At 36.7% G+C, this 25,620-nt stretch overlaps 2 protein-coding genes across 3 annotated transcripts in view; one reads left to right on the forward strand and one right to left on the reverse strand.

The window, feature by feature from the left end:
* Positions 1-10,495: 10,495 nt before the first annotated feature.
* LOC146004175 (uncharacterized) lies at positions 10,496-20,954 on the reverse strand. Its single transcript, XM_083142845.1, has 3 exons — positions 20,674-20,954; positions 13,633-13,813; positions 10,496-11,005 (listed from the first exon to the last, which is right to left on the reverse strand). Exons 1-3 carry the CDS (start codon positions 20,779-20,781, stop codon positions 10,920-10,922), a joined length of 375 nt encoding a protein of 124 aa, XP_082998971.1. The 5' UTR covers positions 20,782-20,954; the 3' UTR covers positions 10,496-10,919.
* A 136-nt stretch (positions 20,955-21,090) lies between these two features.
* Usp8 (Ubiquitin specific protease 8) overlaps positions 21,091-25,620 on the forward strand; it is a 78,159-nt gene continuing 73,629 nt past the window's right edge. For both annotated transcript variants that reach the window (XM_083142839.1, XM_083142833.1), the window contains exon 1: positions 21,091-21,400. The gene's annotated coding sequence lies outside the window, so the exon portion shown is untranslated. The remainder of the gene's footprint in view (positions 21,401-25,620) is intronic.

The raw sequence follows: 25,620 nt of genomic DNA on the forward strand, positions 1-25,620 counted from the left end.
AAATGAAATTGTTGTAATTTTTTTTTGAGCAAAGATTTTTTAATATCTTTGTGAGTAAAAATTACAAAGTGTATTGGAACTAAAATAATTGCAGGGAAATGTTTCTGCAGATTCAAATGCCAATACTCTGATAACTTCTGTGATAGATAAATTTTACTGTTGTTCTGGGCCCGGTAGTTGTATAGTGCTAAATATTATGATGTGAGGTGACAGAAAAACAAAATCAATGATGGCAAAACCAACCACATACTAATGTTGAATAGACAAACGTGTATGTGTTGTAATGAGTACAGCAACTCCAGACTTTTACGCCAACTGTATTATTCCAGTAATACTTTGGATCAGTTGCAAACATTTATTCTGAAATTTTATACACTAAAATAATAGAAACTGGGGCCCGGAGGTGTATGACTTGTTTTATTTTTAGTTTAACTTGAGTAATTCTTTGTTACAGAGTAAGCAGTCTTTTTTCTTTGCATGGTTGTAGTAAATATAGTGGACTGAAGTAAGTGCATGGGTACATGTAGGAAGTATTCAGCACCCTTTCCTGTCTTATTTCTCTTAACCGTCTTCATCTTTGATTAAGCAAAACTTGGCCTTGGGACTGGTTATAAGCATGGGTGTAATGTGTACATATGGGAAATCCATATTCTTTTCTACAGCTATTTATTTATACATTTTTGTTATTTATTTATTTATTCATTAGCTGGATGTAGGGTGTATTATTTGTCCTGTTTTGCAGAAGTTAACTTATCTTCTTGTACGTAGAAGTAGTACAAGATCATAAATATTCTTAAGAATTGAAGTTTCATTTTTTCAATATTGTCTGTAAGAGAAGTTTCCTCTCATAAATCCATTTTTTTTTCGGTGTCAAGACATTAAAGGCAAGGTTAATCCTAAAAGTATGAAGCAGTTTCCACCATCTTAGAATCTAAGCAACATTTTCAAGGATTATGGGTTGGTTGGTATAAATTCTGAGATTCTTTACATAGTCTTGGTACCAGTGTAGCAGGTCATATGTTGTATGAAGCATGCTCCTCAAGGTTCATTTATTGATACAGTAACAGTCTATATAGTGTTGCTCATATATTGTGACCACTTTGTTCCAATAAATGTCAAACTACCCAGTTACATTTGTTGTCTAGATGTTACATCTAGAGAAAGATTTAGAAAATAACTCTGAATGTAGACACTAAAACTTCAGCATATATTACCACACACTAGTAGGTCTTCCAAGAAAGACCAGTTCAATTTGAACCTGTCTCAACAATTTTCATGGTATGTATGCTACATAGTAACTATAATGATTAAACATATATTTTCATATGATTAGATACATTCATATATGCTGGTGGGAGAGATGTTTGCAATGTGTGTGAACAAGACCATCCCCGACCTTCATGCAAATTTACAAAATCACTTCAAAACTTCCTTGTGTGAGTAAAATATTTAGTGTTCACAAAAATCCAATCCATGTCTTACCATATTTAGTCATATAAAGCTTCAGAAATTATTGTTGCAGTTAAGCAAGCTGTTGCTATTGTGTTTCAGAAAAGACTGAATTTTCTCAAAAGTATCCTTTTCCATAATACAGAAATGTATACACCTAACTATCTCACATACAGTATATTGTATAGCCTTATTGTTTCCTTCACAGGCATGTAACATCAATATAAATGTATGTAGATTTTATTTGCTTTACAGCCCGATCCTGTGGCCGAGTGGTTAGCACATCGTGCTGCGATGCCAAGGGTCCTGGGTTCGAATCCCGGTCGGGCTTGGTTGTTTGTGAATGTCCATTCATCAATTTCATCACTCATTCCCATCTTCGCAAATTAGCCAAGAGGCACAAAACGCGAAGTAAAATAAACTAAATCAATCATATTTGCTTTACAAACATCAGCAGGATATTACTCAATATATAGTATGTGTTTAATCCTTTTTCCATATAAAGTAAAGTAGATAATAATTACATGCAATATAAAGTATCAGAATATGTTAAAATTCTGGAGTTTCACAATTAGTAACTACGTGAAATGTATTTTTAATAAATTATATACATGGTGACAAATTTTGTGATTGGTTTTCCAGCCATCATTGACTAGGCTCTCTCTTTCTAAAAGTGTATCTACCTTGTGTTCAACATTGTATTTGGTAATAGTGATTGTAGGATAATGCTTCCCATTATACAAGGTAATGATGTGCTGTACATTTTGGGAACAGTGCACTTGCAAGATGTTGCAACACATATAAGCATATGTCAAGTGCACTTCAAAATATTATTGATGCTACATCCTATATTTGTATTGAGAAGAAAAAGAAACATTTGATTTTTCAAGACAAAATATAATGTACATAATATATAATTGCTTAGCATTATTTGATACTCTGACTTGAGTTGTCCTTGATTTTATCAGCGGTATTAGTGAAGGTTCCATATAGTATGGTATTTAGAATTTCCAGCTTCCATGAAATCTAAACATGTATATAATTTTGTTTTGAAATTCAAGGGAGTATTTATACCTGCATTTTTCAAGTGTGGTATTATTGGTACCAATTGTATAGTGGGTGTACGTTCAATTTTTTTTGTATTTTTATGTAATTAATAGAGGATGTACAGCATTATAAACTTACGATTTTTTTTCTTTTCCTTATTTCAAGAGCTGCATACAACTTTTAAGTATTGTGTTGAATGCACTATTTTAGCTGGTGCTTCTTTTTTATTTTTCCAATAGTGCACCTTTGCTACACAATTCTTGTAGCTGAATCACATTTTAGCAGATGCTGCGCCAGAAAATTTTGATGGTGGACATGAGCCATGGGGAACAGATAATAAATTAATGAGTTTCATAAACATTTATTCTCTCTCCTCCTCCCCATTTCTCTCGAATTCCTTTGTATTTCTATCTCCATTTCTCTTTGCTGTTGTATATCTTCTTATTTATTCTTTTCTGTTATTTTGCTCCCTCTCTTGCTTGCTTTCACAAAGACATTCATGCATATAAAGAGACAGGATTTCTAATTAAAATTTTAATATAACTTTCATTAATATTCCTCATACAATAGGATTTCTAATTAAAATTTTAATATAACTTTCACTAATATTCCTCATACAATCCATTCATCAATTTTCTCATATTAGTGTGTGTATCCACTCCAATCTAGAAAAAGTGTCAAACTGACGCAATACCGTCACGAGTACAAAACCACTCATCAGGTGTTGGACCTCAAGAGTTGTTGCTTCTCAGGTTTTCCCCTCCTCTCCATCATTTCCTCCATCTTTCCTATGTCAATCTTGATATAATATCCCTATTTCTTTCTCACTTACGTTTCCCTTCTTTTCATTGTATCCTCCATTTATGTCTTTCAACTGCTCATTGTGTACTTCACTTGGTACAGTGGATATTTTGTCTCGTGCCTTTAAATTAACCTTTAGACTGCCGGGCGGGTTTTACGGAAGTAACCCCTGTTTCGCCGAGGCTTTTCCATGCGAATTTTAAATTTGTACTTTTTGGAGAAAAATCGTAAGAACTCTGGTACTATGAGAGCAATCTACTTCGGATAACTTTTGTTTTGCAGCTACCGTGTGCAATTCGGAACATCGAACCAAGGTTTTTTTTGGAGTTTCCCCCTCTTCCCTCGCAATATGGGAAGAGACATGAACTTGAGTCTTATTTTCAAAGAACAACCCTGCATTCCTCGCACTCTATGCTTGTTGTCCTGGTTATCCTTTGTCTGTAGCTTACCTTGCACCTCCTGCGGGAAGTCTTTCTAGGCCAATGCTTGCAATCTCATAACCTCGGGAGGTGCAAGATCAACGGCACCAAGCAAAGGCCTAGAAGGACCAGCCTGTTCCACAATTCCCCTTCGAGCCAGGTATTCGATCAAACCTATCCGGAAATCGCGATGTGAGCATTTCCGGGAGACTTTTCTGAGGAGGATGTGGGCATTGAGGATGGATTGGTTTACCAGGTAGAAAAATAGTTTGTTTGTCCACTTCATTTTCAGTCTGCCAGTCAGGTATGTGCATGTCTTCCTTGTCGACGTAACCCATATGTCTATTGTAGTCCATTACTATCTCGGGTTTCAATTGGTTACCGTGGTCATCAGCAAAGTTCCCTTGTGCAGGGGGTTGTTGAAAATTTGTCAGCACAAGGACGTCACGTTTGTCGGCCCAACGTACAGCTGTCAAGTCTCCCTTCGTACGTACGTCCAGGTTGCCACGTTTTGTCTTACTCATCCTGAGGTCGATGGGCATGGAACGCCGATTCTTATTGACAGTCCCACAACATTGCAGTTGCTTTGTTGCGAGATCATCAAAAAGTTCGGGGAAGGAAAAGTAATTGTTCATAAAAAGTTTGACTAATTCCTTGAACTCCCCTACTTAGTTCCATGATCAGGGCATTGGTGGCTGTCATAGTTGGAGTCTGTCTGGCTCTGTCCTTTCCAAGATAAACCACAATGTCATAGGCATACCCCAAAGAATCACAGAGCAAGTACAGCTTGAAGCCAAATCGCTTGTGCTTCTTTGGAATATACTGTTTGAATAGTACTTTACCTTTGAAAAGAACAATAGCCTCGTCAATGGCAATGTGTTCAGTCGGCTGGTATGAGTCAAAGTACCTTTGTCTGAAATGTTCCAAAGTCTGTCTCAGTTTCCACAGTCGGTCGCTACTGTCTGCCGGGGGAGAAGAATTGTCTACAAAGTGGAGGAAACTGAGGATATGCCGGAAACGGTTGCAGGATAGAATACTGCCGACCCAAGGAGTCTGGAAAAGATTTTTCTGCCAGTAAGAGTCGAGGTTGTCATGCTTGTTATGTCTGAAGTAAAACCAGAGAGCAAAGAAAAGGAATAGTTTGCCTAGGGTAATTGGGGGGGCTCTACCCTGGTCTGATGATTCTTGTCAACAAACTGCTGGTAGTATCTGTTGGATTCTACCAGCAGAACCTTGGAAAAAAGCATCCGTCCAGAATAGTCTGAAGGAAACGAATGGCAAAGAGTCTGGTGTCAGATCAGGCATCTTAGGTCCAGGTCGGCCAGTGAAGGGGAAAGGATTTGGACCCTGAACATGAGAGGGTCGCGGGTCCCAGGTTAACGAAGCTGATGATGTTGATGGGATGGCATCATTTTCATCCGAAGAAGATTCGGATACATCCCCCAATCAGCATCATCGTCTTCTGCCCCTTCGTCACTCTCAGGCCCTAAATTCTCACATTCAGTGTCCATGTCATCCAAGAACTCGGTAATCTCCCTCTGACTCAATCCCTTTTTCCCGGACATGACGACCAGAGCGCCAGATGAATGAAAAAAAGTAGTTAGGCAAAACAAAAGATGGAAAGGACTTACCACAAAACCAAGGAATCCCAAGAACACACCAAACAAACAAGGCACAAACACAGAGCGATTGTTGTCGCCACGAGAGACTGGCCGTATCTGTTCTGCCCTTTCTGCAACGCAAAAATAGGAAAAGGGTGGTTGTAGGGGGAGGGGACGTTGGAGGCGAACAGAATTGCACCGTCGGACCAAGAATTCCCCGAAAATGTATTTCCTTCCTGTAGTCATCGTGCAGTTTGTCTTCGCTTGGTCTATATTTAGCCTCGGGTCAGGCTAAGGACCGGAGGCATCGAAGAGACCACCCTGGAAGGCAATGACAAAAGATAGCTCGGGTTACCCAAGCCTGGGTTGAGGAAAACCATAAAATTCATTGTGTTTGTTTCGCAGCTGTCAAGGTAAACCTTGGAAATGTGGCATGGATGTGTTGCGGAAAGGAAGGGAGTTCATCCATGTGACTTTTCCAAGCTTGATCTAAACCTGTGTCAGTGTTTCCAACCAAACATAAAAGTATGTTGGTCCAAAAAACACATTAATTTTGTAATCAGCAAAATAATATGAAATCATATCAAAATCCAAGTTGGACCTTACTTTTGATGATACGAATTTGTATAAAAATCCAAGTAAAGGTTAAAGAAGGAATTTTCCATAGTCTATACTTTTTGTAGCCTTCGATGCCTTTTGAATTTGTTCCGTATTTGTCGCACGAATTAAACAACATACTCTAATTTGCTTCGGAGTGTAGGGTCACCTTTACAAGATATCCAAATGTCAAGCTTTCTTCCATGTAGTAAACCTTGGACTGCATTTTGCAGACTAATGAGGCTCTGGCATCTGGACTCAAAGCCAGTATAATTCTCTGAGGGCCTTGTGTTACATCCTGCCCATACATTTGTGATTGTTCCTTCATCCATTTCATCTTCTCACAATTTATCCTCATCTTCACGATTAGCCAAAAGAGGCAAAAGTTAAATAAAACAAATCAACTTATCTAATGTGCTTCGTTCACCTAACAAAGTATTTATATGTGTGGAACTAGTGCCACTCCTACGAGACTCAAGGCCTCACACAAAACCTAAGGTCCTGTTCATCAACTTGAGCTCTGGGGAGAAAGTATAGGAATTGACCACGAAGGCAGTGACGACTCCATAATCATAAGGAGTTCTCCACACTTCAAAAGTAGTGTTTACAACCACACTTCATTTCTTGCTATTCACAAGAAATGTTTTATTCGACAAAAATATAGATCGGCCTTCTAATCTAACCTACTACAGCTATGTTTGCTTAGTACACAATTCTATGAGCTCCTTTTCTTGCCATTTCATTTCCTCTCCATTTCGTAACAGAAGTCGTTATGTTAAAATGTCCATCCACCCCTATGGTATAATTACGTATATACGTTACAGTATTGTCGATATTATATTTTTTCACTAAGGGGGCCCAAATATTTTACTTCTTTACATGTTTTGTCTAAATAGTACACAGCTCTTCCAGTATTTTGTCACTCATGAATATGTCTCAAGAATTGCATGTGCAATACAACACTATCTGGTTTCTCATGAAAATCTTTGTTGAATATTTTTTTTAATTTTATATATATTAAGCAATAGATCATGCAAACATTACCTTAATGATGTGGCCCTGAATCGAAAATTGATTTTTCTCGCAGACCAGATAATTGTTTGCAACTGTAGGTCGCAACATTGAAATTTTGCTGCACCAGCCTGCTTTTTTGCTGACTGGTTTTGTCACTTTCCACAGAGCTTAAGTTGTCGTGCTAAGACTATAGCAGCAAAACTATTTGAAATTTAATTTTAGATTTGGAAAGTTTGTTTCAAAACTGCCCATCTTTGTGTGCAATTATTAACGTACTTTTGAAAATAATGAACTACTACTACTGTGAATCTGGTCCTGGCAACCCTGGGAAGTTGGTAGCACTAAATGGCATATACAATGCTGCTCACATCATCTTGCCATTTAGTAATCATGGATCAGAGGAGTGATGATACAGTGGGGTCAAGTTGTGATTGCACGCGATATTTAATCTGGAAGCGGCTGCGCGGCAATCGCAACTTCACGATAAGATTGAATACCCTCACTATATATCACAAATTACAATTTGTGTCGCACTTCTCGCACGACAATGCAGGAGTCAACAGGCAAAATCGACGAGAAGTGCGAGACAAGCCCTGTAAGAAAATGCACACACAAATATACGTAAATGTACGTGTAAAGTCAAAGGGTCCAGCAATGAATAACATGCCATGCCTTCTTCATTGCGTTAGTTTGTCCTCGAAAATCCGTATCTTATTCACCCTCCTTATCGTATATGTCTACGATTATCAAATGGTACTTTTGTCTTCAAATTATAATTGCCTCGTAACGTGTATTTTATATATATATATATATATTGACTTACTATAGATTATAGGTAAGGTAAAACTACAACTTATGTTTGTCAATTATCAACAACAAAATGCATTACTCAATTAACATATATGTATTTCGTAAATAACAAGCAACTCGTAAAAGAGTCCAGAATTATCAAGGTCGGTATAAGTCAAATTGCAAGTTCACAAAGACGACGTGCGTCCACGTCAAAAATTCCTAACACGTCCTGCGTGTATATTTAAATTCATATCAGTTAATCAAACACAATTAACAATAGGTAACAAGTACGCGTACGTGTCTTTAACCCGACCCAATTAAACAATATACATTAGACAATTAGACAATACCTTTCAACTATCTTCCAGATGTGTTAAATACACTGCAAATCTTCCTTTATATTGTCACGCTAATTTACTTTATGATAGTCGTTTCACCCATTCATTAATATTGTCCCAATTCTCCCGACTTTTAATGCTAATATTTAAAAAAAAATGGAAAGGTGTAAATGGAACAACAGTCCCGAATTGACTAAAGGAGGGGTGGAAGGTTCGTGGAACGTCAAACGTGGGTCGAAGAATTACATTACAAGATCGACAAAATGCAATTAATACGTTCGTCCACTCAAAAGGGGAGTACACAATTGTTAAGAGATCATTTACGTCGACAATAAATCTTTAGCGACCAAAATAGTATTTTGAATCCATGGTCAAGCAAAAGTTATGCAATTCAGTTCTCGCTAATTTGGTCAATAGTTTTTCTTAGTTCACTTAGTACATTCACTGCACCCAAAAAGGCGACACAAACAAGGGGGGGAAGGGGAATAAGAGTACAAAAAAAAAGGTTTTTTTTTTGAACGGCACCTTATGCGTGATAAAAGGGCAAAGGGGGGGGGGGCGACCTGGAACGATGGAACGATGTTATTAAGTCCCTATAGCACAGTAGAGAGTTTTACGTACCTAAACCAACAGTGTTCAGCCTCTATAGCCATGTAATGCAGCACTCCGATTATTGTCCTTATTCTCTTAGTAGTGGCCCATTTCACGAGTGAAACACCAGGAAGGCTTCCGTCCACCAAGGCAGCATGCTAGGTACGCCTCTCGCCGGCCAAGTAGAGCCAAAGGGTTGTTGCCGTTCCGTTCCAGTCGATAGAAGCGACTCTGAAGCACTGCTGAGGTTTTGCGCACAGCCGCTTGTACCGAGTCTGCCGCTAGAGGCAGCACCGGTAGAGCTATCGAGGACAACGGCCTCTGATGGCCGAAAATTGAACTACGGATATTTACGTCGAATTTTCAGTTTATGTAATGTTTATAATATGTGGATATTAAAAACGTTACAGCAGCATGCCTTTGCAGTCAAAGCATATTTCAAGGAACGGTGACATTGCATGGCCCCCAAGATCACCTGACCTCACAGAATATGATTTCTTCTTGTGGGGTCATCTTAAGAGCAGGGTTTACCATACTACACCTGCTATGACAGAACTTACGGCAAGAATACGAGAGGAAATTGCCAGGATTCCTGTTGCAATGTTACGTTGCGTCATGCACAATCTCTCTCTCGCAGACTGTAGCGATTTTTCCGCAGAGAAGGTGGTTATCTTCCAAGAAATCTCAATGGTATGAAATTCAACAATGGTGTACTCTGTATTATTCACTGATCTCAGTTCCAAAATTTGCTGTTCTTTTGAACCACCCTGAATAAGTATGGTCCCGGTGGAGGCACATAGTGGTTTGGATCCCACTATGAACTGTAGGTCCAGTTCAGATTAGCCTTTCTGTGCATAAAGTGGACTTAAAAAAAAACTCAAACTGAAGGAAGTACGGTAAACACAGACAATAATAAATAAATATTCTTTGTTTTCTCCCAACATTTGAATGATCGATCTTGAATATGTAGTTTTAATAATAATATGAGTTTTTTTTTTAACTGTTTCTTTGTTGAGGGTTAATGAAGGAAGTTTCACAGGAGGTTTTCCAAATTCATGTGTATGTGAATCTTTGTGTTAATTTTGCATTAAACTTTCCTCACATTTCCTCAAGGAAAAACTGAAAAATGCTACATATAAAGGAATTAATGCAAAATGAATATCGGAAAATCGATGCCATTACAGAAATGATCACTTGCTGAAGTATATCTTGACCTGACTGATCCAGGAAAGAGAGATGCTAAACATGGTTCAATAGAAATACTTTAAATATACTTACCATACAAGCTTAATAAGTCATCTATTATTCAAAATGCTGGGTTAAAGCAGCCTGGTCATGAATCTAAGTTCCTTCCATACCATATAGGAGTAACTTGAAAATGATTATTTTATTTATTTATTTGCTTGCTTGTAGACATTTTTATCATATAACGTATGATTTTTTTCTCTACTCTCAGAAAACATGCACTTTGCCATATCCACTCAGTGCATATGGCACTGTGTCAAGAAGGCACATTATAGGGGATGTGGGAGTAGGGCCTACACATTCTCGATTTTGGCCATTTTGGAGGTGATATGATCAGCACCATGATCCTGCTGCCTTTCCCCCACCCCAGACACATATTTATTTGCTACATCCAGATATTGCATTAGTTTCAAGTTTTAAATAAGGAATACAATTAATTATAGAAAGTATTATCCACCATCATATATTGCTAGGGTTTCCACTATCTTAGTAAACTAATGTAAATCCCAACACAGCAGAATTTCTTATAGGACGGTAATTTATGTACCTTTCTAGTATCAACAGTATTCATAAGAAAAATATGCATGGAGAGACAAGAATATCTAATTTTATTGAAGCATTGTCATTTTTCTGAATACATACTAATTAATACTTCTCAGTCCCTAAAAAATGTAGAATTGAGGTTCCACTGGTGGCATATAGTGTCTAATAATCCTTCTCCAGACTGAGATATAAGGCATTTGGAGCAAGGTTGCTGCAAAAGTCCATCCTCTTGCCCAATTTTGGGGGAAAGGTGAAAACAACTTTTACGGGGTCCTAGTGTACATTAAGTGTGCTACTGTATCCTTAAGGACTTTCAAAAATTTGTACCATTTGGAATAAATTACATATTTTTTCAGATCCTGTCAATCAGCCTAACTTAGATTTTTAGAACTTGTTTATTAAAAAAAAAATACAAAACACTCACTTTATACATGCAGAAACTTTACAATACAACAATTTGTCAGCAATGCAACATGGATTCTTTAACAAGGCAATATGAACTCTGCTTCTGATGATGATGACTCGTGCTCTTCCTGATCATCTGCGAAAAATTGTCCCTTAACCATCTCTGTAAATATTCAAAAGAAGAATTGATTAACTTAAAGGTCAACCTACAGGAACAAATATATCTACTACTATCACTATGTGAACTAAAATGTTGTATCACAACATTCCAAATGCAGAGTAAACTGCTCTCATCATATGCAATAGGTATTTTCAGTTGAATTAGAAAATAAACTTCAGAAACTTTAATTCAACTTGTGTGTGAAGTGTGGGCAGAACACCTTTTGAGTCCCAAGGTCTTTTTCACATGTAAGCCTCTTGGTCCCGAGCCGATTTTGAGCAAAATGCAGAGTTTCAATTAAATGAGTGTAGATCGGAGACTAATCGCCCTAGAGAGATGAGTGATATACCGTTGTACGCGGAATGAACCAGAGATTCAGACTATATGAAATTTATGCAAATTCGGCGTATATGTGGCAGGGTGGAGGGGGCTAACTTTCAAAATTCCAAAATTTCGGAAAAAAAATTTGGTTCCCACACCCTCCCCTCAAGAAAAAAGTACATGACAGTGTCGACATGGAAATGATCGCTGACATGTAAGGAACACAAAAATATTTGCATTATTATCATATGACCAATGTAACTTGAGTTGTACCCCCAAAAGGAATGGTCAGCACGCCACTGATTCAAACTTCAAAATGCAGCGGTACCTTGAAATGACTTTAGCTCAGAGACTATTTGCCCTGGAGATATGAACGATATACCGTTGTACGCAGAATGAATCACAGATTCAGATGATATATAATTTTATGCACATTCGGCATATATATGGAGGGGGAAAGGGGGGAAATCCCCTGAAAATACTATATTTTTTTAAAAAATGGGGTTTCTCCCCCCCCCCCCTGCTCCACCGAAAAAAGGATATGAAAAGTTCAAAATACACATAGAAATTATCGCTGGCATGTAAGAAACAGAAAAATATTTTCATTTTTGTCATATGACCAATATTACGCGAGTTGTACCCCTGAAACGAAAGGCTTGTACGCCACTATCTCAAGCTTCGGAATTGAGCGAACTGCAGTTACATTGAAATGACTATAGCTCAGAAACTAAATGCCCTAGATATAAGAAAGATATACCGTTGTACGCAGAATGAATCACAGATTCAGACGATATATAATTTATGCACATTCGGCGTACATATGGAGGGGGAAAGGGGGGAAATCCCCTAAAAAATACTTTTTTAAAAAAAATGATGTTTCCCCCTGCCCCCCCGAAAAAAATGTCAAAATGCAAAATTTATGCAAATTTGGCGTATATATGGAGGGGGAAGGGAGAAAACCCCCAAAAATTATTTTAAAAAATTGTCACCACCCAAAAAAATGTCCTCGCACTTGACACAGCGTCTCGATCGAGACGCTTGGGACCGTGAGGGTTACATTTGGGTATCTCGATTGAGACGCTTGGGACCCAAAAGGTTAAAGAGGGCAGTTAGAACACCTGCACTGTGAAACACTTAAGGGCAGGGAAGGAGGGAGGATCATACTTTCAGAGGAAGTAGAAGTTTGTCATCCCATCTCTAAAGAAATGCAGTCTGAAGAAGAAAAATAACATTTACGCAACCACTTCTCCTGTACTGAGTCTCTTATGTATATTGTATTTTTTTTTAATTTCCTTTGTGCCATTTTTTTTTTTAATTAATCGGGGTGATGAGGGTGAAATGGTGATTGCATGAAATAGATGAACACTCGCAAACCCAATAACACAACTGCTCAACATGTTTAGCCAGTGAAGAAGGCTCGCAAGTTATAACCAACACCATGAATCAAAGTGAATACAAAAAGATTCAGACATAGCATTTAATGCTATGTACCTGTAAGTGTGCAAAGCAACATTGAAAAACATTTGATTGTTGTATTTTGTTTTTTTTTAAGTATTGCACTATCATAGGATTTAATTGTACCTTTGCACGATTGATAAGCTGTACCTTGACCTGAAATATATTACAAAAGAAAAAAAGTATATATATATTTAAATCCTTAGGCTCATAACAGTAGTTAATTTTTTGTTTTCTATTCCTTCTGGTTTATTGTGGAACCCATTGTGCTTGATGGAAATGGGAATAAAAATTTATTTTCATATGATAACTTGATTCTTCCCCTTAAAAGGTACAAAAAGAAGAGCTTATAGCACAATAAGGTCTGATATAAGGTAAAGGTGAATATGAAGGTGCTCTTACATAAAAACATGTAATTAGGATTAGTGAACACCTGCACAATACTAATGCTTTGCAGAATAGAAAGGTTGACATCTTTTTAAGTGAGGACAATTTTTAAGAGACCATGGTAACAAGGATAGAAAAGTAGAATAAAAACGTGACAAAAGTGCTTGCTTATTTTCAATCTCATGAATGGACAACATTGTTGCCATGGTTATATCATCTACCTGCCGCACTGGGTGGAATGCACTGAGTGATCAACTTGCACCTGCCACCAAAGATTCCAGTTTTTGAGTTCCGGCTGGCCATTCTATTACTCTCTAATTTTAGTATTGAACATGTACCAGAAATTTGAGAAGACATATCGTCCTAAAATTTAAAAACACTTATGACAGAAACGCTATGTTAATAATATGCAAAAATGTTGTGCTTTTTATGCATTAATTTTGGGATATTGCTTGAATATGTGTTACCGTTCAATGATTTCGAAACTCTCAAATCAAGTTCCCTTTTGTTGATCGTCTCTGCAGAATCCATGTCAATAGGGGACAGATCAGTGCTTCTGATTCCAGGTGATCCTGTTATATTCATCTGCTTCTTCCTTTTCAAAGATTCTCCTTCTCGAATGATGCTCTCGAGCTGCAGCTGCTCCACCTGAAAGACACAAATTGTTCCCAAGTCGCTAAAATGCAAAATCAACTATTATAAAAGTACAAAATTCATTAGTAGCACCCAGTTTATAGGCAATAAAACTGCCCGAATAAAGCAGGCAAATAGGCTTCTAAATAGATTTTTTTTCTGGAAAAATTGTCAACTTACAAAGGTACAAGGACATTTCAATTAAACATTAACAAGTTTTAGTTTGCACTATGAAAGCCCTAGTTCAATACACTCAAAGGATAACTATTTGTTAGTATGATGAATCACACTCCTTGCTAACAATTTAGTGATTGCTCACATTTCCCCACACCATTTTTCTGTTTATCAAACTATAGCTATGCTAAACTTTTAGACCAGTGTATAATAATATATATATTATATAACTCTGTGTGTGTGTGTACAATTTTGTAAAAACAAAATTCCCAGACTTTTTCAGACCAAATCAGTACAGCAATTAGTGTACATGAATGTATCTAGAAGAAGGTTACTACATTTCAGCTAAACACTCACTTAGAATTCAACTTAATCAAGTTTTTGAATATTAACTTTCCATGTAAACATAATAATATGTTGGGTAGGGGGAGGGAAGCAATTAAGTATCAGAAGTGAGTTTGTGTATAATACTTGAAAGGTTTTTACCAATGATTAACAAAGAATTCCTTTCTTTTCCCTAAAAATTCAAAACAAATACAATGAAAATAATGCATAACTAAAGTAAAATTTAGTAACATATTACTCCAAATAACTATTTACCAAACTCTCCCAAAAAGAAAATTGCAACAAGAAAGTGGTAAATACCAATAACCACTTATTCTAGTAGATTTTGACACCATTAACCCTTAAAGGATGGGCCGTGACATAGGTGTCAAAGCAGGCATGTATTTCCCTTAAGGATGGTTTGTGTAGGGTTACCAGATCGCTGTAAGGGAAATGTAGGACATGATGTCCCAAAACGTAGGACATTAAGTCAAAATGTAGGACACAAAACATTCTCAATAAATAATACATATTTCTACAGAACACGTTAGAAAGTAGTTGTAAAATGACGCTTTTCAGTTTTAAAAAAATGAATTCTTAATGAATTTTTAAATGCAAAATTTCAAAACTTGCAATCATACTAATCAATGCACCTCTTACTACATGATTTAAGTGTTACTTCTCAGAGAAGATATTTTTTATCAAAATTTCATGTTAGTCGAACTATATTTATATTAGAGTGGACAGTCGAACTCTTTGAAATTATAGAGATCAGTACCAAACATTTTACAGACTTCATGAAAAAAATAATTTCTCTTGTGAGTCTGTTGTGTTGATTGTAATGAAAGAACTCTCTCAACATTTGAATTATGACCTGTAATGGCAAACAAATATTCAGCAATTACCGTAATTTAAAATGGTTCCAGAAGTTTCATCTTGGGTAGTTTTTAGATCAATAACAGGGTGTCTACCAAAATAACACATCCAGAATTCTGGACTTTTCTAGACCTTTTTTTCCATTTTTCTTAACTTTTATTTATTCGACCCCTACTTAGGTAAAGTTGGAAATTTGTAATTAAAAAAATAAATATTTATTTAATGAAAACCTCTACCAAAGGGCCAGTTAAGATAATAACTGAAGCTGAACTTATGAAGAGAATTAGATCTGCTTTCTCGTATTAATGTATCCTGAACTGTGTTTGGCAGCAAGCGAGGATTTGACGTCTGGACTCACATATAATCTTATGTGGGGCTTGTATTGGTTGTCCCTATATGTTTGAGATTATCCCTTTATCCATCTTATTGTAAAACCATTCATCCTCATCTTCGCGATTAGCCAAAGAGACATAAAAAGTTAAGTAAAATAAACTAAATCAACCAATCAGTCATTATGATAGCAAGAATTCTTGACCACAAGAATAATTTGTTGCCTTTTTTATTGACTTTCTTGACCTACTTATTGATTTCTTTACTTTTTCTTGACTTCCATGACTTTCTTGACTGGCAGACACCCTGAATAACTTTGTTCTCTATACCCCTGCTTTACAATCAAATTATATTGAATAAGAATAGGCAACACCTTATTCCATCAGTATAAACCCTAATGCAAGAAATTCTGTTCAGGCATTGAACAGTGACATCAGAAAGTGGTCCCAAAACTTTGTTCATTAATTGTTTCAGTTTTCCCGTTTGTTTAATAGCAGGACAAACTTTTTCTTTCTTTTTGGACAATGACTGAATCAAAATAAATTTCACTATTGAGTTTGGAAGCGAGTCCATAGACTTGTAACTTGCATGATTTTTTTCTGTTACATATTTTCCTAATTAATATTATGCGATGCTCAAAATGTAGGACATTTATGATATTTTTCAAATTCCTCCCGGATGCCAGACATAAGGCTAAAATGTAGGACATGTCCGGAAAAAACCGGACGTCTGGTAATCCTAAGCTTGTGACACTGGTGTCACAAGCAGCTTTTTCTCGTAGTATGTTATTTTTTTAACATACTGTAACTTGGATAATGATCGAAGATACATGTTTTGAGTTCTGCATGAGTCTAGAGGTATGTCATTAAAAGTTAGTAAAGTTTAATTTCATTGACACTATTGGGAGGGGGGGGGGGTGATGTCCGAAAAATTAATTTCTTTGTGATTTATTTTCATTGGTTTTGAAAACATCACTTCTTTCTCAATTTTGATGTTTCAAAACACACTTTTGGCAATAGAAGTACAACCTTCAGACATTCGATGAATTTCAAGTTTTGTGTAAAAAAATAGTTACTTTCCCTTTTTCTTCTTCTTCTTCTTCTAACTGATTACGGAACACTTATATTTTTTTCCATCAGGATTATAGCCCAAAGTATACTAAACAAAATGAGGTATATGTTTCCTCTAACGTTCTTAGACCCGAAAATATAAAAATTAATTTAGAAGCATGCAGAATTTCAAATTTCCCGCTGAAAACACGCTTGGCATTTATGCAAACACCTCAAAAATCAGCCTCGGCATCTAAGGATTAAGAGTTGAAACATAAACTCTTTCTGGAGCAATTAATGTAAAAAATTCTGTTATAACTACCAGTAAAACTAAATGCATGGCCATGAAATTAGGCAGGTGGCAGGAGTTTGCACTGTTACCACCTCAGTGTGTTCGGAGGTTTAAGAGAATGAAAGATCTCATTGTAGAATTTAGTCTTTGTAATCCATGTGATACAAACTGACATTATTTGCTTGACAGGTCCGGATGACACAAAAGTGCCCCGGAAAGAGGTTAGTCTGAAGCTCGAACTAGGCAATGCAGCCCGGTTGACGTTGCCCCACAGTGCATGGAAACCAGTGACTTTTGCCCCACTCCTTCGCTTCACTTGTTCCATATGTGGCACCAGTGCAATTCTTCCCAGCTGGCTATTTTCATGACTGCATTTAAGTACAGTGGATTCTCTTTAATTCGAACTTGGATAACTCTAATTACTAGGTAATTTGAACAGAAATTTATTCCCCTTGAAGCCATCATTAATGATGTGATGTTTTTGTTAATTCAAATTTCACCTTGGAGTTTGAATTAAAAAGTCCCTACTGTATATCAAACTTAAGTGAACTTTGTCAACTGCAACAAATTAAAAATTCCTTGTGTGTCAATTTTCTTTTGTTAAAAAAAACTATTTTTCTTGCACTACTACAAGAATGTTGATTTTTTTCAGACTTTTGCAGAAAAAGTTTATTCCTTGACTTTCCAAGATATCCTGACTACTAGACATCTTCATATGTTGTAAAATATTATTTGTCTGTCAAAATTTGTTTAAAAAATTTAACGTAATTAGCAAGGAGTAGTACACCGGCCCCTGGCCCTTATAGTTCTCTTGGGGTCTACATCATGGGCAGATTAAGGAAGGAAGGAAGGAGGGCGTTATCTACTACCAAAATAAGTTCACAACAAACAATAAGTTTGGCATGCAATGTTAATTTATCATTATCCATTGTGTAGTGCTAGAAACTATACTTATTCTAAAACTACGTTTCGGAAGAGCAGCTAGTCTCTCGTCTTCAGTTGGAATTTCTTTTGCCGGTGGTGAAAATTGACCCTACGACAGACTTGTGAATTTTACTACAAATTCATTGCTCTAACCCACTACTCCAGGGTGCCTCCCAGAATTCTGTACAAATTTTTGCTACTATTTATAATTTTTGAGGAGAGGGAACTGTATGTGCTTGAATCCTACACTAGGATGACTTGTAGGGTTTTGGACCATTGCTATGACGGCTGCTTCTTTCATATTTCTAGTTTCCAATTACGTTATTTGTGCAGTACTGTTATGTTGCTCCTTCTGGCTACCAGAACAAGTCCTGGTACTCAAATAAAAACCCAATTATGCTTATACTTCATACTATTGTAACATATGTAATAACATAAATAAAGTGAAAAAATAAAATAAACGAGGAACTGGTAAATTCTGAGCAAACTGATGCCCTGCACTGGTTTATATATTTAAAGGCACCAGGGCACAAAGTGCATATCCCTGAAAGTAAATGGGTGGAGGTGGTCAATCTCAGGAGGTTACCCCCTTTATATGTATGTTATGTTGCTCCACTGAATTCTATGTGATCTGTTTCACCTTTACATCTGTACCACTTATCATCTATCCTTTCCATCATCCTGATTCTTCATGTAAACTCGCCTGCATTCACGTGGTATGTTGTGTATGCAGTTTTTGCTAACTTGTATGGGGTTCTCTGGTTTGGTGTTTGATAGTATGCTTCTTGGTGTCTTTTTACTGCTGAATGATGACCTGATGTCCTAAGTTGGAATTTTAAACCAATTCTACTATCTTTTCTGCAGGGAGGTATGGTATGCATATTATGCCTTTTGAGAGTCAATCTTTTTATCTCGCTGTTTGTCTGTGGATGGCTCTTTTTGTTATGGTTGGTGGATACCCATTGAGTTTCACTGTATTTATGATATGTTCCTGTTATTGAGTCTTTGTCAGTTATGTTACGCCATACTCCCAAAATGGACAAACAGCATATTACCATGTGACAGTAGATTGGAATGCATTTCTTGCATCAAATAAAAATACAGTATGTGTCAGTCCTTAGAATTTCTGTGTAAACACAGCGTCAATTTATAGTCTAGCAGTATATTTCTAACAGGAAATTCTAACAGGAAATATGATTGTACAGACCCTACCACAATGAGCTTCTCTCTGATGGCCATCATCTCATACAAACCATGAGAGTGGAAAATTTTGCATGGAAAATTATGTTTCATCTGAACGAGTAATGAATACGAGTACGTGGAATCATTTATGACAACTCTACATGTGGTAACTTACTTTTTTCTGGGTGTTGTGTATAAAATATAACTAACTTTTTTGTGTGTGTTGTGTATAAAATATAACTAATTTTGAATGTTATAGTGCAGTAAAGAATAGGATAAGAAATGTATTGGAAAACAACTTGCATATGGTTATGTTCCTGTGTAAATAATATAGAATTATCGTATTGGTCATTAACAATTATCACGAATAGTAGTAGTTGAAAGTTGGCCACACTGATGTAATATCAGCAACCCACTTCTGTCTTCTTCGCAAAGATGAGTGTGTCACATTGTTCGACTAGTTTTGAAATCTAAGTCTGATGCCGATAGCAATTTTGCATTATTGTTCGGTTAGGATAGTTAAGTTTGATGCTCACAGTAATTTTACATTCTTCTATGAATTTTGTGTGTTTTTTGTGTGTTGAACATACTTTAACAAAAGTGGTGCGGGGTACAAGGAATTGGACGTATATTGGTCACACTGAAGGGTTAAGTATTTCGCTTATTTGTGATTTATAAAATCTCGGGAGTAAATTTCAGACTTTGTACTGTGTGCCACTTGACACATTTCGCTCCTGCAACCATATAGCCTGCTTTACATTGGTTGATTAGACAGGAGTGTAGCTGGAGCAAGTAGAGCAAAGCTAGATACTCTCCCCTTGTAAACAACTGGGTAGATTACTGGGGCCAGTACTCGCTACAGTAGTCAGGACAGTCGAGTGGCTGTCCACGGAGTTATTCGGACCGATTTTACTATACCGGACACTTCCCCATTTTTTCTCATATTTCGCATACTCAATAATTTAGGCCTCCTAATCACGAATCTGCAGTTAAAATTTGGTGCTCACGTGGAAAACAAGTGGGTCCGTGATCGCAATAGACGTGTCGTGGATGCATGGTGAAATTCAGGTAAGCTTTCCGTATCCTAGAAACGAATCTCTTCAAATTTAAAAGTTTGGGGCTCATTTGGGGGCAGGTGACTCCGGCCAATTTCTAACATGCCTTTAACAGGGACTCTAGAGAAAGCCGAGGAGCAGAGCGGAGGGTGCGCCACGTTAGCGGTTGGGGGCAGTAGGTTAATTACCCCGGAATCCGGAGCCCGGAATCGGTGGGAAATTTGGAAATCGAGGGTGTAGAAATAAGAACTTAATTTAGATTATTTTGCTATTTCCACATGTGAGCGCCAAATTTTAACTGCAGATTCGTGATTAGGGGGGCCAAAATTAGTGAGTATGCCGAATTTCAAACAAAATGGAGAAATTCCCGGTATTGTAAAATCGCTCCCCGATGTTAGACAATGCTACAGGAACTTATTACGGTAAGTAGTTAAAATGAAGAAATCTGTTTGAACTATAGTAAATTAGTACCATTCATCGTAATGTGTAGATTAACAATAACAAAAGCCGATATTTTCGGCCCCTCAAAGTGTACAGTGTTCGATCTCCGGTGGAGGTACATGACACAGTAGTTTCCATTCCATTTGAAACTGTTGGTCCAATCTCTATTAGCCTATCTGAGCGTAAGTGGTCTTAAGAAAAAGTTTGTGGTGAACACTACGTATTTACCTGTAAGCTATGTAACTGTGTTTTAACTTTAAAGATCATGTCTCGAATGATAACTTCCTCCTTCGTGAGCATTCTCTGTTCAGCAAGCAACGTCGCTAACTCTGTCATGCTGACTGCTTTCTTTACTGTCCAACAAAAAATATTTCACAACACTGCACAACCACAAATCATATCATATGTTCTCCCGTCTGTCTGTAGCGTCTTCACTGGAATTGGAAACAAAAGATGCCAACCAAATGTTTCACTACTACTGGTCGCTCAAAAGAGGGTAGTCGTATTTGAAATTTTCTTTTTTATAGAGGTAACGCATTATATAAGTATTATTTTTCAGTCTTCCAAATAATAAAAATACTCAATGAATGGGAAAAAAATGACAGTTGTATCATCAATGTTTGGAACAACAGGAAACAAGCTAACGAGAAAGATATATTAGTTTGCTGCAAACAATTAGATGTTTTATCGTCTTGTCACCAGATGGTGTTGACGTAGTGAAATAATGGAGTAGTAACAAGAAAATTGTAGACGTTTATGTTGAATTATGTTTGTTTTGTCAGTCGTTTGATGGAGTAGTTACATTTTTATAAAGAACACTGTGGTTATCAATAACTATACTTTTCATTTGTGATGCTTGTTAGTTTAATGGAAACAACAACTCGAAGGTAGCAGTTTGTCTGCTAAAATCTCTGGCCTGGTGGTACAAAACATTAACCAGTACAGGATCGCCAATGTAAGTTTTATTTTTAAGTTGTACGTTATTTATGAACATACTTTGGTAAATTTCTCGTATCGGACAAACGGCTGAAATTTGCTAGTTCATTTAATTTGAATATCCGTACTTACGTATTCTGCATTGAGAAACATTGCTGAAGGTGGCATTTCGCTTATTTCACGGAAATAAGCTCTATTTGCGACATATCGAGTAAGTTTTCTTCGTTTCTTTTTGCCTTCAGTAACACGCAAAATGGCGGTAACAGTTCCACTACTGTACTCGGCATGCAGTATTTCCAACCCACTGCACCCAAAAATACCTATGTAACCCCACAAACCATTGATGCATAGCCCCACGAACCATTCATACATAGCCCCACGAACCATTTCCGGTAAGGTTAGGTTAGGTAGGGTCACTATAGGTTACAATAGTGAAAAATTGGTTTCGAAAAAAATATGCGTAGCCCAACACACCATTCTCACATAGCCCCACGAACCATTGACACATAGCCCCACGAACCATTGATACATAGCCCCAAGAACCATTGACACATAGCCCCACAAACCATTTGTGGAAACGTACCTTCTTCAGTTACAAAAACATGTGTTTGGAAACACTGACCGGGATTACGTCATCAGACACAGGTTACATCCACATGGAAGTAAATGGATGCAAGAGCTTTCGTGCATCGGTCACACATTTATATCGAAAAATAGATGATTTACCGGGAAAATTCAATGAACGATGCAAGAAAACACTTCCCCGAACTTCCACAAGTCTAAAGAAACTGCATTCGGTAAGTAATTTTTCCTGTAAATTTGAAGAAAGCCGTTTGTCCGATACGAGAAATTTACCCATACTTTTAAGTAATATGTGTATATTGACGTATAAATTAATAGAAAATAACACTTATAAATTACACTTTCACTGTTTGAAACTTCCTAGATCTGAGTGGAAATGGAGTTATTGACGTGAGAGGTAATTAATTGCTTAGTGTTAATTTGTGTTTAACCTATGTAATATGTATCTTGATGTGTTGGAATTTACTTTTAAATATTTACCAATCTAAGAGAACATCACTTTCCAACACATTTTAATTTCATGCAAATGAGAGCAAGCAGAGAAGTTCCACTCAGAATTTTTAAGTACTGGATTACATTTATACCCATTTAATTATTATTATTATGCCCCATAACATATGCAATCTCGGAATTACGAGCCAAATGAACCCTTTTCTTTCACCCCCATTGTTTCCCCAGCGCTGTGAAAGTAATTGCCTTCCCTCCACTGTCCTACTTTTACTGTTGTCTTTTTTATGTTGTACTGTTACAGGTCTAATGTATTTGAGTCACCACATATAGTAGCGTAAATAATAATAATAACTAATTTTGCAATAATGCAACACACATTTCCAGATTTTAGCAACACAGCACAAACCTTTGTATTAAGCAGTCACTTCCCCATCACTAAAACCACTGACTTTTCCTCACCACCAAGGGTTGAACACTAGCAACATCACTTCAAGGCCAGAGCCATGAATATGTTCATTTTTTTGGTCACAAATAAACTTAGTGTGGAATTACCGTGTGTTGTAATGTTAATCACATAACATTAAGTCTAATATAAAAATCTCAATATTACTATACAGTAGTGGCTCACTGTTTGGATAAGCTTCCTTTCGGAGCAAATTAAGAATATAGAGAATATCTCCAATTTCGTTAATTTTTGGTATACTAACTTCTGTTGTTAAAATGCGGGGGTCACGTCTGGAAATAGGGGAAAAAGCCAATATAAGTTCAGAATTTTTTTCGTATGAGTAGGGTATAGGGAAAACACATTTCACTCATTTATTTCCTAATTATTTACATTTCTAGTTACCTGTTATGCATAGCGGAACATTTTTGATCGTGGGATTTTGATTTTTACACTGAAAAAAGCATAATTTTTTGCATTACAAGTATTTATTGTTCGTTGCTAATTCACTTTTGTTACACATAATATGGCAGGCAAATCTTGACTCTCGTTGTCTATCGTCAGCTGATATGCAGTGTTTCCAAATTTATTAACCGAAAAATGCCGCACAAACTATTCACAGAATGTTTTTAAGCAAAAATTGATCCACAAACCATTCACGGAAGGTTAGGTTCAGTTAGGTTAGGCAAACATAGAAAATTAAATTGGAAAAAAAATATTCACAATCCAACCTTCACACATCATCTTGTAAAACTACTGCATGGTTGCTACACTAACAGGGGGTTACATAATCGAACACACAAAACATTTAATTCAGGTAGTCGACATAATGGTCGCAAGTGCTATCTTGCATTGCAGATACATTTATGTCGAAAAATACATGATTTACCGGCCGAATAAGTTGAACGAAGGGAGAAAACACTTCCACGAGCTTCCAAAAGTCTACAGAAAATCGGTTCCATAAGTAGTTTCTCCTGTAAATTTGAAGAAATGTGTTTTCACTATACCATACTGTAGAAGAAATGTGTTTTCACTATACCATACTGTAACATTTTTTTTTAAGCTGTATTGCTTTGCAAACAAAATTTTAACTAAGCTTGCCTAACCTAACCTTACTGGAAATGGTTCGTGGTGCTATGCGTGAATGGTTTGTGGGGCTACCCGTGCATGGTTCGTGGTAACATATATATACATAAGTGTACAATTTTTTCATGTAACCCCCGCATTTTAACAACAGATTCGTGATTAGAAGGCCAAATTTAGTTAGTATACCAAAAATTAACGAAATTGGAGACATTCTCTGTATTCGTAATTCTTACCTTCCTTTCTGCTGGTATAGTGGTAATGACAAGCAGCCAGTGACAGCTATATCAACTTAAAGATACATGCTATCAGCACCAAACCTGACCTGCCTAACCCAACATGTTTTTTCTTGTATGTACACATTGCTAAAGACTATGTTCTAATAATAAGGATATCAAAAATGAAGTAGAAAGGCTTTTTAATATAGCAAAAGAAAATGGCTTTCACACTAACAGAAGAAACCAAATCAAAAAAACAAGTCGCAAGAAAAACTAAAGGAAAAGAGAAATACAGACAAACATGACAAATATGTCAAAAATAAATTTGTGTGCATTCCATTCCACAAGGGATTCTCACATAAAATTGCCAACATTTTTAGAAGATTTAATTTCAAAATTGTTTTTAGATCACCAAGAAGTTTGGAATGTACATTTAATGAATTCAAAATGAGAAACTCGCTACCAGATGTGGAAACCACAGGAATATATAATACAGGGAGGTTATTGCAGCATGCCACCGCAAGAGCGTCTGCCGCTTGCCGGCCCAGTCATGCAACAGGTGCCGGCAAATTGCGTAACAGATAGCCCGTTACACAAACCGCTTGTTTTGTAATGTTTCCACTTTTCACAATTATAGTTACAATTACAACTTAAATAAGCACGTACCTTGTCGTAAGGATGCTGGAAAAGGTGTCCTCTAAAATACAAATATTTCTGGCACTTTATTTTTGACATGTAATCTTTCTTAGACACCGCGATAGCGTCGGCCGCTTACCGGCCTTGTCATGCATCAGGTGCCGCCAAATTGCATAACAGATAGTCCGTAACAGAAACCGCTTGTTTTGTAATGTTTCCACTTTTCACAATTACAGTTACAATTACAACCTTATTTCAGACATCTAATCTTTCTTAGACATCTCTACTTTATCCTCGGTTGACAGAAAGGGAAGACAGCATCGCGGCGCATAAAGCAAACCGTAAGTGTAAAATTATATTTAAAACTAATAATAATGATGATCACTAACCTTCTGTGTTATAAATGATGTTGAAAATGACCTCCTTCAACACCAATACATTTCCGGCATCTGCGTATGAAATTCCTCTGAACATCCATAAGCTCCTCAGGTGTGATTCTGGCAATTTCTCTTCTTATATTTTCTTTTAAATCCTCTATTGTACGCGGGTTATTCTGATACACTTTGTTTTTTAATGTTCCCCATAAATAATAATCACAAGGAGTAAGATCGGGGCTACGAGAGGGCCACAACTCAGTACTGATAATTCTGTCCTCAAAAATCTCGGCAATAAAATTAAGTGATTCATAAGCAGTGTGAGCAGTAGCAGAGTCCTGCTGAAAAAATGACTGCTGGCATTCAGTGTCCGTTAATTGTTCAAAAAAAGGTTGTAGTATGTCTCTTCGATACCTTTCACCATTGATAGTACCTTCATAAAAAATAGGCCCTA

Source organism: Lepisma saccharinum, chromosome 1, assembly GCF_977018435.1.
Source record: "Lepisma saccharinum chromosome 1, izLepSacc3.1, whole genome shotgun sequence".
In the NCBI taxonomy this organism is placed as follows: Eukaryota; Metazoa; Arthropoda; class Insecta; order Zygentoma; family Lepismatidae; genus Lepisma; species Lepisma saccharinum.